The sequence below is a fragment of the Sesamum indicum genome, linkage group LG2, assembly GCF_000512975.1.
Source record: "Sesamum indicum cultivar Zhongzhi No. 13 linkage group LG2, S_indicum_v1.0, whole genome shotgun sequence".
Taxonomy (NCBI): Eukaryota; Viridiplantae; Streptophyta; class Magnoliopsida; order Lamiales; family Pedaliaceae; genus Sesamum; species Sesamum indicum.
In genome coordinates, this window is record NC_026146.1 from 2,829,030 (window position 1) to 2,846,596 (window position 17,567).

Below are 17,567 nucleotides of genomic sequence, written 5' to 3' on the forward strand. Positions count from 1 at the left end.
TGATTTGAGTGTGTTGAGGGAGAAAGGGTCTGAGCATAATATTGCAGTTTTGCACGAGGACTTATTCTTACTGTGTTTGAACAATGATTTAAGGATGATAGGTTATCTTTCTGTCATTTTATCTGAGCTGAAGTTTGAATATCTCTTCTTAGCAGATTCAATAAACACTCAAAATAGATTCGGATCTTGGACCATTGGGTCTGGCTTTGAGTATTTTTCTAGAGTACAGTATTTGGCCTTGCCCTACACTACCCATTGGCAAGGCCTACTTCAATTTAATATTCCCATGTCCCGCCGTTGCCAATATGAAGAATGCGGCCCCCAATTCCTTCTACTCGCATCAGTACTTCCGGAGAACGGCGGATATCAGCGCAACGGCCAACCAATATGCCGCCAAGCTTCAGCTCTGCTTCCAGCGCGGCCCCCCTGTCTACGCTCTCGCCCCTGCCGTTCACGCCCACATGATTGCTTCTGGGTTCATCCCACGTGGCCACATACTTAACCGCCTGATTGATTTTTACTGCAAATCCTCCAACTTTAACTATGCAAAAAGACTGTTTGATGAAATCCCCCAACCAGATGTGGTTGCAAGAACCACTTTAATTGCTGCTTACTCTGCTTCCGGGAAGCCCAAGATGGCTAGAGAGATTTTTGACAAGACTCCACTAAGAATTCGTGATACTGTTTGTTATAATTCTATGATTACTTGCTATTCCCATAACAACGATGGCCATGCAGCTATTCGACTCTTCAATGAAATGAGGCAAAAGGGTTTCAGACCTGATAATTTTACATATACAAGCGTACTTGGTGCTTTGGCACTTGTAGCTGATCACGAGAGGCATTGTCAGCAGCTACACTGTGCTGTGGTCAAGTCAGGGGCTGCATCAATTACCTCAGTGGTGAACGCGCTCATATCACTTTATGTCAAGTGCGCATTATCGCCATTTTCCTCGTCTTCTTCACTGATGGCTTCGGCAAGGGAGTTATTTGATGAGATGCTGGAAAAGGATGAATTATCATGGACGACAATCATCACGGGGTATGTGAAAAATGAAGATCTCGATGCTGCTAGGGAAGTTTTTGACGGGATGGATGAAAAGTTGGTGGTGGCATGGAATGCTATGATTTCTGGGTATGTGCAGAAGGGTATGGTGTTCGCGGTGTTTGAAATGTTCAGAAAGATGCACTCTTTGGGGATTAAGCATGATGATTTTACCTATACCAATGTCCTCAGCGCCTGTGCTGATGCTGAGTTGTTTCTTCATGGCAAGCAAGTTCATGCGTACATCCTGCGGACAGAGGCAAAACCTGCTCGGGATTTCATGATTTCTGTGAATAATGCTTTGATTACATTGTATTGGAAATGTGGTAAAATTGACCAAGCAAGAAGTATTTTTGACTCAATTTGCACTAAGGATCTTATTTCTTGGAATGCAATTTTATCAGCTTATGTTAGTGCCGGGAGAATTCATGAGGCAAGATCCATTTTTGATCAGATGTCTGAGAAGAACATGTTATCTTGGACGGTTATGATATCAGGATTGGCCCAACATGGGTTAGGTGAAGAGGCTTTGAAGTTTTTCAACAAGATGAAGTCATCTGGGTTGGAACCATGTGACTATGCATTTTCAGGAGCCATTACCTCTTGTGCTGTACTTGCAGCTTTGGAACAAGGGCGCCAACTCCATGCTCAGCTTATCCGGCTTGGTTTTGATTCAAGCCTTTCTGCTGGAAATGCCCTAATAACAATGTATTCTAGATGCGGTGTCCTTGATGCTGCGCGCAATGTGTTTCTTACCATGCCTTGTCTGGATTCTGTGTCTTGGAATGCTATGATAGCAGCCTTTGGACAACATGGACATGGTGCCGAAGCGCTAGAACATTTTGAATATATGTTGGAAGAACAGATATTGCCTGACCGCATTACATTCCTCACAGTCCTCTCTGCATGTAGTCATGCAGGTTTAGTTGAAGAAGGACAAAATTATTTCAATTCTATGGAGAAAGTATATGGCATAACTCCTGGTGAAGATCATTATGCGCGGTTAATTGATTTGTTGTGTCGAGCTGGAAAATTGATGGAAGCCAAAAATGTGACTCAGACTATGCCTTTCCAGCCTGGAGCACCAATTTGGGAAGCTTTACTTGCTGGCTGTCGGCTTCATGGTGACATGGATTTAGGGGTGTATGCTGCTGAACAACTCTTTGAGATGATTCCGCAACATGATGGCACCTATATACTTTTGGCAAATATGTTCGCCTCTGCAGGCCGATGGGGTGAAGTGGCAATGGTTCGAAAATTTATGAGGGATCGAGGTGTGAAGAAAGAGCCTGGTTGTAGTTGGCTTGAGGTTGAAAATAAGGTGCACGTATTTTTAGTTGATGACACAGTGCACCCTGAGGTGCAAGCAGTTTACAGTTATCTGAAGGAGTTGGTACTCAAGTTAAGGAAATTGGGATATGTTCCGGACACTAAGTATGTCCTGCATGATATGGAGTCGGAACAGAAAGAACATGCCTTGTCTACTCATAGTGAGAAGCTGGCAGTTGTATATGGACTCCTTAAACTTCCTCGTGGCGCCACCATTAGGATCTTCAAGAACCTACGTATTTGTGGGGACTGTCACAATGCAATCAAGTTCATGTCCAAAGCAGAGGCTAGAGAGATTATTGTGAGAGATGGAAAGAGGTTTCATCATTTCAAGGATGGTGAATGCTCTTGTGGTAATTACTGGTGATTGAAGATGATGTGGTAATTATAAGTGGACAAATTGTCATGGTTCCAATTATCATTCTTGTCCTTACGGTCTTCCTCTGTCTGGAATACTGGAGCTGCCATGTGGAGCCCACCAATGAGACATGCTCAACTTACAGAAATGGCTGAAGGTAATTTTGTCTAGCTTTCTTTGAGTTTTTCCTCTTTCCCAACTGCTGTCTCCTAATGAAGTGAATCAATAAAGGAAAAAAAATGTCTGCATCGCCCGCGGGCCCCACACGACCCCATCCACACTCACAACCAAAAAAGAAATAAAAATAGAGAAAAAGCCCATAGAAAATATATTTAATTTCTCATTAAAAAAGGCAATTTAGTACACCTTAGTCTTCAGTTGTGTTAAATTATTGCTTTGTTATATCACAGTCCAATGTTCATCAAGAATAATAATTGTGGTCAGGTGTCCTACGTTTATGTATTAGTTTCTCTGACGGCTGTTTGTGTAAATGTAACTCAGAGTAAATATGATGAGGAATGAGCATAAATCGTGACTAATGCTTATAGTTTTACATTGTTATTTACTTAATTTTACATCTAGTGGAAACAAGTTTTATATTGTCACTAATTATGCTCTCTCTCCAGATTGAGAAAGAAACTTTATATTCTTCTGGTGCAGCCAGAATATGCAGCATCACAAATTAGTTACAGCTCCTCGTTCATCCAGAGTTAGTCTATCTTCCAAATATATGAATATATTTCTTTTCTGATTTTTTAATTTCGAATGAGCAGATCATTGACTTACTAATCCATGACTTTTAGTTTAAGTTATTCATATATATTTTATTTTTTGGTTATCCATCTTCAGATTGAGACAGACTCTATTCTTTTCTTGCAGAACCAGAACATTGTCTAGAATTTCTAGTTAATGGAACTTTGCATTATTATGTGTTTATGAAATGTATTTTATGTGAAAATGACTTGTTTAAGCGACCTTTCATTTTCCTACTCCAGAGAGTACGTAACTAGCCTTACATCATCACCAAATAAAATTATTTCAGAATTCAATGAGAGAGAAATTTTGTTACAATGGAAGAGGATTTTAATGCTTGCCTGCTCTTGTAGGAATCAACCCTGAAATCATATAACTGACACTAGTTATAAACTTATTTGCCTTTCCACCTACCATGAATAAGTTCGTTAGTTACAGTAGGTATGATATCTTTCTGCATAAATTTCAAGATCGACATTTATCTCGTAAGTATATAATGTAATTCTTTAATACTTCACACATTTGAAAATAACCTTTGATAATAATATGAAATTTGTTCAGCTGCCAATTTGTCAGTTCTTGACATTTCCACAACATACTGGATTCTAGAACTTATGTAAACAACTTGACCAAACTTATTGGTCTGCTGAACTATGTAAATCTAGCCTATTTTGTACATCTATTTGATTTAGGTAGAAACTTGGGCTTTCCAATTTTGATGCAACTTCATATCAGAATAATACAAGTATTGCAATGAGCAAGATGCAAGCTAATATCCATAATAACACAAACTGTATAATTAGTCTCTTTTGAAAGAAACTTTTACCTAATTTGTGCTTTGTTATTTTGCAGGCTGCAATGGTGTTGTACCATGGATCATGGCCAAAGGAACTTTTCCCTAATTCACATTTTTTCCCTCTTCATATCCTTGATTTATGCATGAAACTTAGGTGCTGAACTGTTTAACTGATGTTGACAAATATGTCATAATTGTGACTTGTACTCGTATCTTTTACCTGTGAAAGGTTTGTATTTATATACTCACATGAAATTTGAAAGTTTTCAAAATATATTGTCTTTTTGAACATGAAATGAAAGTGAGGTTGACTTCTTTTTTAAAGATGTGCACGTGGTATTCCGTGTTGAGTAATTCAGTGGTATAACATTTCATATCTCTGCAGTTGATAGATTGTGTTATACACTTGTGATTGCTAGTACTTCTCATTCCTATGTACATGTGATTGTATGTTTTATATCAGTTCAAAGGGTACCTGTGGAAGAGCGCAAAAAGTAAACAGCACAAGGTACTTTTTCCATAGCCAAATAAGTCAACTCATGATGTGGAATTCCCGGTGGTGCTAAAAGTGTTCATAACAAAATATTTGGCCTAGACAGAGCATTAGTTGCTCTGGCATTATCACCAGCCTTGACATGATAATTGCATAAGTCTCCACCTATTAAAAATAGTAAAAACCAGTAAGCAACCAGCCTTGTCTGTATATGCTTGCTTGAACTTGTACTAACTTGTCTATTTGTTTAAGATTCTTTTTCATAGGAAGAGAGGGCAAACTCCCAAGTTTGGTTTAAGCAGTGTTTTTTTCTCACACTCCACAACATTCAACTGTCTCCCACTCTTCCAAAGTCTGCACACACACACTCTCTCTGGTGAGTTCCAGTAAGCCCCTTTGTGTATCTTGAAATTGGCTGATCAGTTAAATGCAGAAATCGTCCTAGGAACTGTGCAGAATTCTAAGGAAGCGTGCAAATACGAGACGAAACTTTGGAGGAAAGAAGAGTTGATCTGGTAAGCATTATATATGATTTGTTTATTCTTAAGATTTTGTCAATCCCTCTTTAGCTCTGTGTTAAGGTTGGTTCTGTTGTATCATGAGTCCACTGATTTGGTGACAAAACACACTAACATTAAGAATTGATTGGATAGTTGTATTTCACTTGTAGTAAGAGACTTAATCTTCATTTTGCTCTCTCATTTTCTTTTCTTTTTTTTCCCCTTTCTTTGGGATGGTGGGGGGAGGGGATTGCTCTATTTGGTGATTTTCTTGCACTGCTTTATACCCGCCTCGACCCTAGACCCCCCCTGAAATAAACCTGAAAACACAGAAAGTAAGAACAAAAATAAGAAGATCAAAGTTCTCTTCATCTCTGAATGCTACATGGTTTGATTTGATTTACTTTAAGAATTCTCAATATTTTATTCCCAAGTGGATTTGTAACCTATCAGTTTTTCTGTTGAATAACTTATCTTGTTATGCTATTTCAGATCCATTCAGCTGCTACAGTATTGGATAACAATAACGGGAAAATTATTTAGTTAATGCAAAAAGAAAAAAAAAATTACAAAAAGGGGGTGTTTTCAAATTTTTTACAGAAATAGGAGACAATGGTTCTTTGTTTAAGAAAAAAAAAAAAAACAAATGCTTGTTCAGAACAGATATGTTTAATATCGATTCTGACCGATAAATAAAAAAAATGCAGCTTTTCCAGAGCCGATAGATTAGCTATTGGCTGTGACGTATCGACAATTGCATGACAATTCATGCAATTGCTGCATGCATGCCACAATTGTTATTAGAGCCAAAACCGCTGGCTCTAACAACAGTTTTTTCAAGGCTCACCCCTATTCAAGTTATATTGTGGTCCTTGAATAGGGGTGACCCTTGAAAAAACTGTTATTAGAGCCAGCGGGTTTGGCTCTAATAACATTTGCTGCATGCATGCAGCAATTGCATGACAAAGCTGCAACAGCCTACAAACTGTCCCTGCTTTTTTTTTTTTGTTTGTTTTTTAAAAGCGTATTTCTCTAAAACTTTTGAAAACACCCCCTTTCTGTATTGTTTTTGGCATTAATTAAATAATTTTCCCAAGAATAACCTGGTGAAGTATGATGGGAAAAGTGAATATTTCCTGGTCACTGACTTGGGCTGCATTGCCAGCTAATACTATATAACTCACGGGACAATATAAACATAGAGCATTTGAAGCCAATGGTGGGTGATATCGAGCTTTGTCGTCTGTTCTCCCTTAGTGAAGAGTTCAAATATGTAACTGTGAGACAGGATGAGAAGATGGAACTAGCCAAGATTTTAGACTGTGTTCCAATACCAATCAAAGAGAGTCTAGAGGAACCTAGTGCGAAAATTAATGTTTTACTTCAAACGTATGTTTCACAGTTGAAGCCTGACTGTCATTAACATCTGACATGGTTTTTATTACTCAGGTTTCTCACATCACATTTCTCTATTTGAATTTTCCATTTTTTCAATTTTTGATATCTGTGCAATTCGTTGCAGAGTGCCGGACGTCTAATTCATGCTCTGTTTGAGATAGTTCTGAAAAGGGGATGGGCCAGAGAAGACTTTGAAACTATGCAAAATGACAGGCAAGAGGATGTGGAGCGCGCAGACACCACTTCGCCAATTCCATGGTATTCCAAATGAAATTCTGATGAAGTTGGAAAAGAAAGATCTGGTCTGGGAAAGATACTATGGTCTCTCTTCACAGGAGATTGGTGAACACTCCATAAATTTATTCATCAGTTCCCAAAGCTAAACCTGAGCGCACACGTTCGACCGATAACTCACTCTGTTTTGAGGGTTGAACTGACCATTACCCCTGATTTCCATTGGGATGCAAGGTCCATGGGTATGTGGAGCCGTTTTGGATCATTGTTGAGGATAATGATGGCATATATATTCTTCATCATGAATATTTCATGCTGAAGAAACTGTATATTGATGAGGACCATACTCTGAAGAAGACATACATACTGTATTTTATTTGTGATTCTTATCTAGGGTGTGATCAGGAGTATAGCATCACTGTGGATGTCAAGGAGGCAGCAAATATGGAAGAGGATAGTTGAAGACGATGTGCGATGCTGAGCAAAACTGTGATGACTGGATCTTCATGTAAGCATCAATCTTCATAATTGTTTTCCCTGTTCTGTTTGTTCCTTGCACATATACAATTTATGTATTAGTCTACTTTATAAATGTTTGTCAATATGTTAAATAGTTTTACTAGAGAAGCCTATATACCCATGTTAATTGAGCGGCGTCAATTGTTTGAAGCTGCAGTCTCTTCTCCAATCACATGGTTGCCAAAAGGCTTGAGAATGGACACCTTTTCTAGGAGGATAGAGCAAGTCTTGTCCAAGAAAATGCTCAAATGATCTTCAACATGAGTGATTTTTGAGGCTTGAATTAGTCAGTTACATAAATTTCAATGTTTGATATGGTGTTTTGACTTGTGTATTGGAGAAACCATCATTCTTGTTCTTGAAATTTGTAGATGAGTTTCAAATGTTTCCGTAATCATTGCATGTTTGCTAGTCATTTGATATTTGTGTCGTTAAAAACAACACCATCATTTTTCCAAATTTCTGTTGTGTTGGCAGAGACTCTGGTTTGCTGAGCTACCTGCATAGAATGCATGCGCTAATATAGATAGTGGTGTTGGGCCGATGACATGTGTATGTGCACAACACCTATGATAAACCACAAGTGTTGAGCATCAACAGCTTCAGTCAAGTGGCTTTGGGACATTTCAAGCTCAAGACAGTGTTGAAGGTTCCAGCTTCATTTTGTCTCAAGTATAGAAGAAGTCGTGCTTGAGAAAACATAGGAGCACTTTCCTATGTCCGAAGAAGCAGTTTTGCATCTCCAAAGCACTTGGATTTCTCCATAACCAAATCTGAGCATGGTATTAGAGTCATCTATTCATGATCTCTGGGCCTGTTCTCGCTTCTTTTCTTGGCTTGATTCTTTGTTATTCCTTTCAATTGTCCGATACAGTCTAATTGAGCTAAAAACACTTTTAAAATATTAGCAAGTAGCACGTGCATTGCACGTCTAGAATTATATTTTTTAGGAGTGAATATATCACTTATCAGTTATAAAAGAATATTGAACTCAACAAATTTATTTATATTTCTATCATTGAATCATTAGTATACAATTATATTCAAAAATTGATAATAAAAGTTTTAATTGATGAGGAAACTATTTAGTTTATTTCTTGTAATTCACTTTTTAAATTTAATTGATACTACTAAATAAAAAAAATTCCTTAAAATTGATTTTTGTCTTTGGTATTTACTAATTATTATGTTTTATAATTTTGTATTGGAACAAGTTAATGCACAAGTAAAATATAATATATAAAAGAGTCAATATTAAGATAAAATTAATGAAGTCCTGTATTTATAAGAAAATCTAATTTAAAATTTTGATGTTTTTTAACTTAATTTTATGTTTGTTATATTATTTTTGTGAAATGTTGATGTTTTTTTATATTTATTCATTGATGCAAAATGATTTTAAGCTAATCCTTTATTAACTATTGTTTGTAAAAGTTTAATCTAATTAGACATATCCATATTATTAGTATTATCTTATATTGCAATATCCTTTAACTATTCTAATTATAATTTACTATCAAATTTTAAATTTTGTCAAAATATTGTTTACATTTTCCATTAACTTCTTACTTTGAAATATTGTTACATAAAATATAATTATTTGCAATTTTTAATTTCATCATATTTTTAGTGTGATTTCTTGATCTATTAAATTATTTAAATTTAATTTGTATTATTTATTTTTTATTCAATAGTATCTTGTATTTTTAAAAATACGGGAGTCTCTAATATTGAAAAATCAATATTCACCCGATAACTAATTTTTCATATGCAATTTCAATTTAATAGAAATTAGTGCTTTTATTTGTTTATATTTTTAATTCTTAAATTTAATTTAATTTTGTTGATCTTAATTTATTCTTAAAAAAAACTATATTGCTCTTTTATTTACTTATTTATCAGTTTTTCTATTTCTATCGTCAACATAATTAACTCATAACTATTTATTACTTTATTATTTTATTATTACTAAATTGATTCCAAATATGCAACATACTTGATGTGAAATATAATTATACGATCAATTAAAATTTAGTTTACGACTAATATATTAATATACAGTTATTTCTAAAACCATACTTTTTAATTTTTATCAATGTTTATTTTCGATTTTATAGGGCTTTGTTTCATTTTAGTGACATATATTATATATCATAAAAAAAAAAATTCTGTTGCTATTTTTTATTGTTATTTTTTTCTTTATAAATAATTTAAAATTTATTGATATACTGATTATTAGTTATTTTTTTATGCAAAAAGTCTAAATTTAATAAACCAAAATAATTATATTGTGTAACAATGACCCAATAATTATAGTAATTATATTTCAATAGCAACAATAAGTCTATTATATTTAGAGTTTACATTTAGTTACTTATTGTAATATTGTCTATGCTATTTTTTAACCTCTAATTTCTTCTTTGATAAAATTTTGTTCTTATAACTAATTATTTATTATTAAAAAGATAAGGGTACAAATATCTCCGCACCATAGAAATAAATACTCAAAAGATTCTTATTAATATATATTTAATTAGAAGTTGCACTTATTAGTATTATTCACATCTATCATATTATGATAAAAATTAAAAATACGTAAAAGTACAATCTCAAAACAATTCTCTGAGATTAATATTACAATAAACTTAATTAGTTAGGCGTCATTCATTTTAAAATTTTCAAAAGCATTTTCAATTTAATAGGATTGATAATGTTTATTAAGATTTCATTTATATTTATTCTTTCATATATATATATATATATATATATATAGTTTTTGTAATTTATATTAATGGTTTAATATATTATTTCGATGCTATTCATTTTAAATTTTACTGTGCCAAAGTAAATTTAAAAGAGTAGATTGCAACTTAAATGATATGATTAAAGTAGTTCAATTTATATTGTTTTAGTTTGAATATTAATCTAAATAAAAGGTATTTATACAAACTTATATGATGTGATATTTTTATTTTGAACCATTTAGCACATATTTAGCCAAGGATTTTATTATTATTTTTTTATTCTTGGATTATTGTATTTAACATATGAATGCATTTTTTAATTTATTTTATTAGTTATATATCATTATTTAAAAGTAAAAACAAAACTTCCTGTATAATACAATGTTACAACAAATTAACCTATATTTTTAATTATACAATTCATATAATAACTAACAAAAAAATAATTTTATCACCGGTTTTAATTACAAATAAAATATCAATGCAGTTAATATCTTAATATATATAAATTTTTAATTAATTCAAATAAAATTAAACAATTATTCTAATATATTAAATAAATTATATGCCCGTGCAATGCAAGAGCTAATAATAGAGATAATTACACTTTCCACCCCTAAGGTTTGCTATAATTATATGTAGACTCCCTGTGATTTGAGAAATTACATCTAGCACTCTTGATTTTGTTTTCGTCTAACAAATCCTTCCATTAATCAAAATTCAATGAATTTGCTTATATTAACAAAAAATTTGAATAAAAATTGATATTTACTATCGATTGACTTATCACGGACTTATTGCGGGTCAAATAATTTTTTTCCTACTAAACTATCCTTGTAACGTACAGTGAAAATATACATCCTCGTATGTATTAACATGTGAAGACATATGGGATAATTTGATTATAAAAAAATTTCTTTGATTGCAATAAATCAGGAATAAGTCAATTAGAGATAAATATAGATTTTTTTTAATTTTTTTAATATCAATAAATTCGGTGATTTTAACTAACGAATGGACTTACTTATTAAACGGAAGCAAACTTCAGAGTGTTAAAATGTAATTTTTAAACCATTGATGTTTACGTGTAATTACAACAAATATTAATGGAGGAAAGTATAATTATCTCTAATTAGTAAGACAATTGAAAATGACATTACATTAACAATACTGGCCGTTGTAGAACACTGTCTCTATGTGCATATAATAAGTGATAGTTTATGCTTTAAAATATATTATAAATAAGAATAAAATATAGGGATAATTACACTCTCCTCTCCTGAAATTTGGTGTAATTATATTTAGACCCCAGTGGTTTGAGAAATTACACCTAACACCCATGTGGTTTGTTTTCATCTAACAAATAACTCCCTCCGTTAGTCAAAATTCACGAAAATTGCTGATATTAACAAAAAGATGGAAAAAAATCTATATTTATCCCCAATTGACTTATTACAACTCAAATAAATTATTTTATGACTAAATTACCCTCATACATCTTCACGCATTAATACATATGCAGTGGTATATCTCCATCGTTACAAGGATAGTTTAGTTCAAAAAGAAATTGTTTGACCTGCTATAAGTTAGTAATAAGCTAATATAGAGTAAATATCAATTTTCATTCAATTTTTTTGTTAATATCAGCGATATTAAAAATAAACTAATTTAACGATATTATTGACCCAAAAAAGTTGGCTATTGCTATTTTACAAACTGATGTTTGTGAATAAAATTTTCATATTAGTACAAATATATATTAAAAGAAGAATTTGAGTAGGAGTGATTAAAAATAAATAAGACAATTTTGATAACTTAAAAAATAAATATCGTAGTGTAAGTAATCGCTATTTGTGCGTGAAAAATAGATTTTTTTTTATATAATATAGACAAAAAATAGGGTATTTTAGTGAATCATGGAGAGAGGGCATATTAGTCAATTAACTGAAGAATGAGGTCTATGAGCCTGTGGTACGGCACTTCCCATACTATATATAAGCGATACTATATTCTCTCTAAAGAGAGATGAGCGGCAGTGGCAGTGGCAGTGGCAGTGGTAGTGGCAGTGTGTGAAGTGTTGAGTAGTAAGTTGAGTGAGAGTGACAATCCATTTAAAATAGGTTTCAGAGTTGGCAAATCTGATTGAGCGATGGATTCAGATTTCGGGGTAGCAAGAGAACTTTCTCATCTGCAAAACCTCCGCTCTCAGTACCAACCCCAACTCCCCCCTTGCCTTCAGGTCTCAATTTCTTCATTTTCTATTCTGCTTTTGTTTGAGCATGTTTAATCCATCCCATTGCTAATATTGCATTATATACTTTGTTCTTTTGATCAGTTCCCCTTTTCCTGTTGGATTGATTTCCTCAGTTGTTGGTTTGTACCAAGATATGTACGAACTACGAAGTAATCTAGTGTGATTGTATTGAGTTTCATGCATGCTGGCATCCGGGAATTATATCAGATTTATTGTATCGCATTCTTTTTTCTTTGTATTGTGTTTTTTAGCGTCACTGATGCAACGTTGTCTTGCTTTTGTGCTGAATTAATCATCGAATATCTTTTGTTTTTGTGAAGAAAAGACAATATTCGGCGGAGTAAGGATCTTGAGTTTAGGAGCCGCGGCTTTTTAATGTCCAAGTGTTTAAGATATGTTGAGTTAAAAGTTGAATTTATTGGGCTGGAGGAGAAGGCTTTGAGTTGTTCTTTCAAGGTTTTTAAGTTTGTAGTCTTGGTTCATCTAGGAACAAGAATTAGAAATGATTATTGTTGCCTTTTACTTTAATATTTCCAAGGCTATGAATTGGTAGACACATGTGTAAATATTTTGTACCAATAACTCGATTATCAAGGATATTCTAATTCTTTCCAACTCATTTATTTTCTTTCATTTTATTGTGACTTGAACAGGGAACTACAGTCAGTGTAGAGTTTGGCGATGCAACCACAGCTCCTGACCCCTCAGACACCCACACCATAAGTAGGTTTTTTCCTCACACTTATGGTCAACCTCTGGCACATTTCCTGAGGGCGACCGCTAAGGTTCCTAATGCTCAAGTAATTACTGAGTATCCTGCCGTTAGGTATACATTCCACTCGAGATGCATTTCCATTACTTAATGTAATGATCCGATTTTGTGATATCAAAATCTCTTTGCACATGACTTTTCCGTGTCTTCTTTATGCTGGACAGTTTATGCTTCTCTTAACTAAATTAATAATTTTTGCATCTTCACTTTCTTTCCTTAGGGTGGGAGTCGTTTTCTGTGGTAGACAATCACCTGGAGGACATAATGTTATTTGGGGTCTTCTTGATGCTCTAAAAGTTCATAACCCCGAAAGTACTTTGCTTGGATTCTTGGGTAAGGAGTCTACCTTAGATTTATGGCATTAGCCTTTAAACCTTTTGGGGTTGAGTTTTGTTCCCTGTTGTGATCCCACGTGGAATTCCATCTTTAATTTTTATTTTATTTTTTTGTGGAAGTCTGTGGTTTTTGTTGCTTCTGGCGGTTAGTTATTGTTTTCTTTCCTTATTGCTTCATGCTATAAAAGTTTTTGGTTAATCATAGTCCCAAGTTGTCTCTTACTTTTAGGGAAGACTAGCATACTAAGAAGTTGTTCATGTCATACCAGGTGGTTCTGAAGGTTTATTTGCACAAAAAACTTTAGAGATTACTGATGACATTCTTCGGACCTACAAGAATCAAGGTAGGTGTGGGTTGTATGTATATATACTATATTCATATATGAATTTCGTAAATTAAAGCAATTGGGTTTTATGTTGTGAAGGTGGTTATGATTTGCTTGGACGGACAAAAGATCAAATTAGAACAACGGAGCAAGTCAATGCAGCACTTAGTGCGTGCACAACGCTGAAGTTGGATGCTCTTGTTATAATTGGAGGTATCAAAATGGTTGTCTTTTAGAGCTCATGATTATCTAGGATTATATAGTTTGAGTTTTCTGACATGCCCTATATTTGCTTGCAAAGGTGTGACATCAAACACAGATGCTGCCCAACTTGCAGAAACTTTTGCAGAAAGAAAGTGCCCCACAAAGGTATATCACATAACAGGGTGTTCTATCGTGCATATTGCTGTCAGCTTTATCTTTTATTGGGTTGCTGTGTCTTGATGTAAAGTATCTTAATTGATGATATCTACAATTATAATAATGTTGAATAGCTAATTCCTGGAAATCTATAATGCTTCTATTCATTTTCCTGAAATTTAGTTCATTTAAACTATTACTAAACAAAGTGTCTGATAAATTTCGGCAGGTCGTTGGTATTCCTGTTACTTTAAATGGAGATCTTAAAAACCAGTTTGTTGAGACAAATGTGGGTTTTGACACAATATGTAAGGTAAAGGATTTCTCTTCCTCGTTTCTTGTACATATATCGTTTTTCCTTTCCCTTTCTTGATTAATAGTATTTGGTTTGGTTTATCGTATTTCTTTACTCTTCTGCCTCTCTCGACTACTTGTGATTGCATGCGAGGGGATGTGATTATTATGTGAGCTTTTGGTTTTAGTATTATGTCGGCATTTACTGTTTGCTCCATTATCAAGGGGACACACAAAACATAGATTTGAATTATTTTATTGTGTTAACCTGATGTAACTATAGCAAGCATATCGAAAAGAATTTCCTTTATCAAATGGCACCATGCGCATTTATCTTTGTTCTTAGCATGACTCTGGTGGATTGGTTTTATGCCTCTATAGGTTACCGTCACATTATTTTATTAAACTGAAAGCAGTCAAGACATATATGGAGATAGCCTTTCTTCTCTTACAAAAATGAAATGATATAGGGGCTTCTTTTACTTATTTCAGGTTAATTCCCAGTTGATTAGCAATGTCTGTACTGATGCACTGTCGGCAGAGAAGGTGAAGTGATTCCTATCATGTACTTCTGCACCTTGCCGTTTGGGTTTTCCTTCAGGAGTATACATGCATTTCTTCATGATTCATTTACCAATGATGACACTGTTGATCTTTTGACCATATAAAGAACACTTTGAACATTGTTCAGTTAGAATGAGTTTGTCCTTAAAAATGTCTGGAATTCACCAATTGGCTACCCGCTACTTCATTTTGTATTTCTAAAAACATGATGAATTCAGAGTTTCTTTTTTATTTGTGTACTTTCTCATTTACACCCCCACCCCTTTTTTTCTTTTCTAATTGCAGTATTATTACTTTATCCGACTCATGGGTCGGAAGGCATCTCATGTTGCTTTAGAGTGCACTCTCCAGTCCCATCCCAATATGGTATGCATTGATTTCTGGCATCATTTCATTTCAAAAAATGTTTTAGAATGGTGGAGCCTTATGAGATTGTGTTTATACTTTAAAAGCTTTCGTTGTTGTTGCAGGTTATTCTTGCCGAAGAAGTGGCTGCATCCAAGCTTACACTTTTTGACATCACAAAACAAATTTGTGATGCAGTTCAAACCAGAGCAGGGCAAGGTATAGAACACATCGAGAACTCCTATTGTTACTATATCATGTAGCTAGATATGCTTTATAACAAGTTTTTTTGCTTCAGACAAGCACCATGGTGTCATCCTGTTGCCAGAGGGCCTTATAGAAAGCATTCCTGAAGTCTATGCTCTATTGCAGGTATACATGATTTAAGTTTGTCTTTCACATCTACTTTTTCCTCTTTCTCCATTACCCCCGGCTCCACAATATAAATTTAGATGAACTCCTTGTGCCACTATCCTCCCTGAACCTAAGAAAGTGGCATCGAGAGCTTGGGTTCTTTCAAAAGAAACTGGAACGTTTTCTGCTTATGTCTTAGTCTCATTTGATATATTGAAGAAATAGTTTGGTTCTGCACCTCTTCAAAATTGTGTTCCTTCCAGGAAATTCATCGGTTGCTCAGAGAAGGTGTCTCTGCCGATAGCATATCAGCTCAACTGTCACCTTGGTCATCTGCGTTGTTTGAGTTCCTGCCACCATTCATAAGAAAACAGGTAACCTGAATATATTTCTTTGCATTAACTATGATGCTTTTAGTTTTTTGCATTATCTTGCTTACCATGAAGTTAATACTGTGTGACAGCTCCTTCTCCACCCAGAATCAGATGACTCTGCACAGCTGTCTCAGGTATTCAAAATAAATATACCTCTTATGTTCGGACTAGACAAGCTATCAAATTGATTTATTTGTTAATTCTTTCTTTTACCTTCGGCAGATTGAGACAGAAAAGCTCCTAGCTCATCTCGTGGAAGCAGAAATGAACAAACGATTGGTGAGCTATTCTGCTACTCCTCCATTGTCATTGTTAATTTTGCTCTCATTCTTTTTCAGAAATACTTTCATAGTATTGAAGTGTACGAAGCTGTCTTCCACACTATCAAGCTAAAGCTATTTCCTATATTGACTTTTATCCTGGGAGAAATCTGATATGCTCAGTTTGCTATTTCTTTTTCTTGATACAGTAATATCTTCAGAAAGTTCCTGAAGTAATCTTAGTTTACATTTTTGGCTTTAGAAAATATTACAATAAATTGAAATTTCCTCAAGTTTTGGTAATTGAAATATCTTTAGGAAGGTGCTGACATAATCTTAGGTTACCTGTGTCATGTCCTATTTCACCAGTCTGCTAATCTAATTATGAATAATATCCATAAACCAAGGGGCTTTGGACTCAGATTACAAGATACTGCAGAGAAAATAATGTAACATTCTTTCTTCAATTCAACCATCAATTTTCGTGGAGAATCTTAAAGCTAATTGATACGTCGACATTGCTTGTTTTTCCTGCCCAGTGATCTCCAATAGGACGCAGCATGCTACACTTTAACCCTGTAGGGAGGGCAATGGGTCTGGGTTAGACCCGGATCCTGACCAGTTAGGGAGGGTTTTGAAGCATTAATCAGGTCCTAGGCGGGTTTCTGGTCTTAGTGGTTTGGACACACCTTGTTTAAAATATTTTTTGTATATTATATACATTTATATAAAATATAGGCTAAAATGCATAAAATCCCCCTGTATTTTAAAAGTCCGTACCCCCCTGTCTTTTAAAAATAGGCAAAAGCCCCCTCTATGTTTTCTTAAACGTAGCTCAATTGCCCACTCCGTAAAATCTAACTAACAGTGTCAATTTTTTCACAAAATGATCGTTAAACCCTTACTTAATATATATTATTTGTATTTTGATGACCGTTAGATCTTTTTTTATTAAATAATGATTGTCACATTTAATCAATTAATCCTAATCGTTAGATTTTAAAATGAAAGTTCTGGATTCAATAAATTATTTAACTTATATTATATATAAAGAATTCAAAATTTAAAAAATTATTATTATTATATGTATAAAAAGTTTAAAAACCGTAAACTACCCCCTCCCCCCCGCTACCTACCCCCTCCCCAATCACCCCTCCCCC

General features: G+C 34.1%; 2 protein-coding genes across 4 annotated transcripts in view; both read left to right on the forward strand.

The window, feature by feature from the left end:
* Positions 1-8,436, forward strand: LOC105178204 (pentatricopeptide repeat-containing protein At1g25360). 3 transcript variants are annotated; one of them, XM_020691975.1, is made up of 7 exons: positions 1-2,889; positions 3,359-3,441; positions 4,338-4,789; positions 5,027-5,150; positions 5,220-5,289; positions 6,797-7,414; positions 7,903-8,436. In XM_020691975.1, the coding sequence occupies exon 1, from the start codon at positions 306-308 to the stop codon at positions 2,739-2,741; it is 2,436 nt and encodes an 811-aa protein (XP_020547634.1). In that variant the 5' UTR covers positions 1-305; the 3' UTR covers positions 2,742-2,889; positions 3,359-3,441; positions 4,338-4,789; positions 5,027-5,150; positions 5,220-5,289; positions 6,797-7,414; positions 7,903-8,436. The 3 variants fall into 3 exon arrangements, with proteins under 3 accessions (XP_020547634.1, XP_020547633.1, XP_011099914.1); XM_020691974.1 differs by having other exon boundaries at positions 5,027-5,289; XM_011101612.2 differs by lacking the exons at positions 6,797-7,414; positions 7,903-8,436 and adding an exon at positions 5,767-5,917 and having other exon boundaries at positions 4,338-5,289.
* The window catches only part of LOC105178217 (pyrophosphate--fructose 6-phosphate 1-phosphotransferase subunit alpha), an 8,743-nt gene continuing 3,359 nt past the window's right edge, over positions 12,184-17,567 (forward strand). Inside the window, exons 1-14 of the mRNA XM_011101642.2 lie at positions 12,184-12,408; positions 13,077-13,249; positions 13,416-13,528; positions 13,800-13,874; positions 13,956-14,069; positions 14,158-14,225; positions 14,446-14,529; positions 15,003-15,056; positions 15,360-15,440; positions 15,545-15,638; positions 15,718-15,791; positions 16,037-16,147; positions 16,237-16,281; positions 16,370-16,426. Coding sequence (XP_011099944.1) covers positions 12,319-12,408; positions 13,077-13,249; positions 13,416-13,528; positions 13,800-13,874; positions 13,956-14,069; positions 14,158-14,225; positions 14,446-14,529; positions 15,003-15,056; positions 15,360-15,440; positions 15,545-15,638; positions 15,718-15,791; positions 16,037-16,147; positions 16,237-16,281; positions 16,370-16,426 — 1,233 coding nt within the window. The 5' untranslated portion in view covers positions 12,184-12,318. The remainder of the gene's footprint in view (positions 12,409-13,076; positions 13,250-13,415; positions 13,529-13,799; positions 13,875-13,955; positions 14,070-14,157; positions 14,226-14,445; positions 14,530-15,002; positions 15,057-15,359; positions 15,441-15,544; positions 15,639-15,717; positions 15,792-16,036; positions 16,148-16,236; positions 16,282-16,369; positions 16,427-17,567) is intronic.

Coding starts and splice junctions, on each gene's coding strand:
- LOC105178204 (XM_020691974.1), top strand. CDS start 306: ATGAAGAATGCGGCCCCCAATTCCTTCTACTCGCATCAGTACTTCCGG.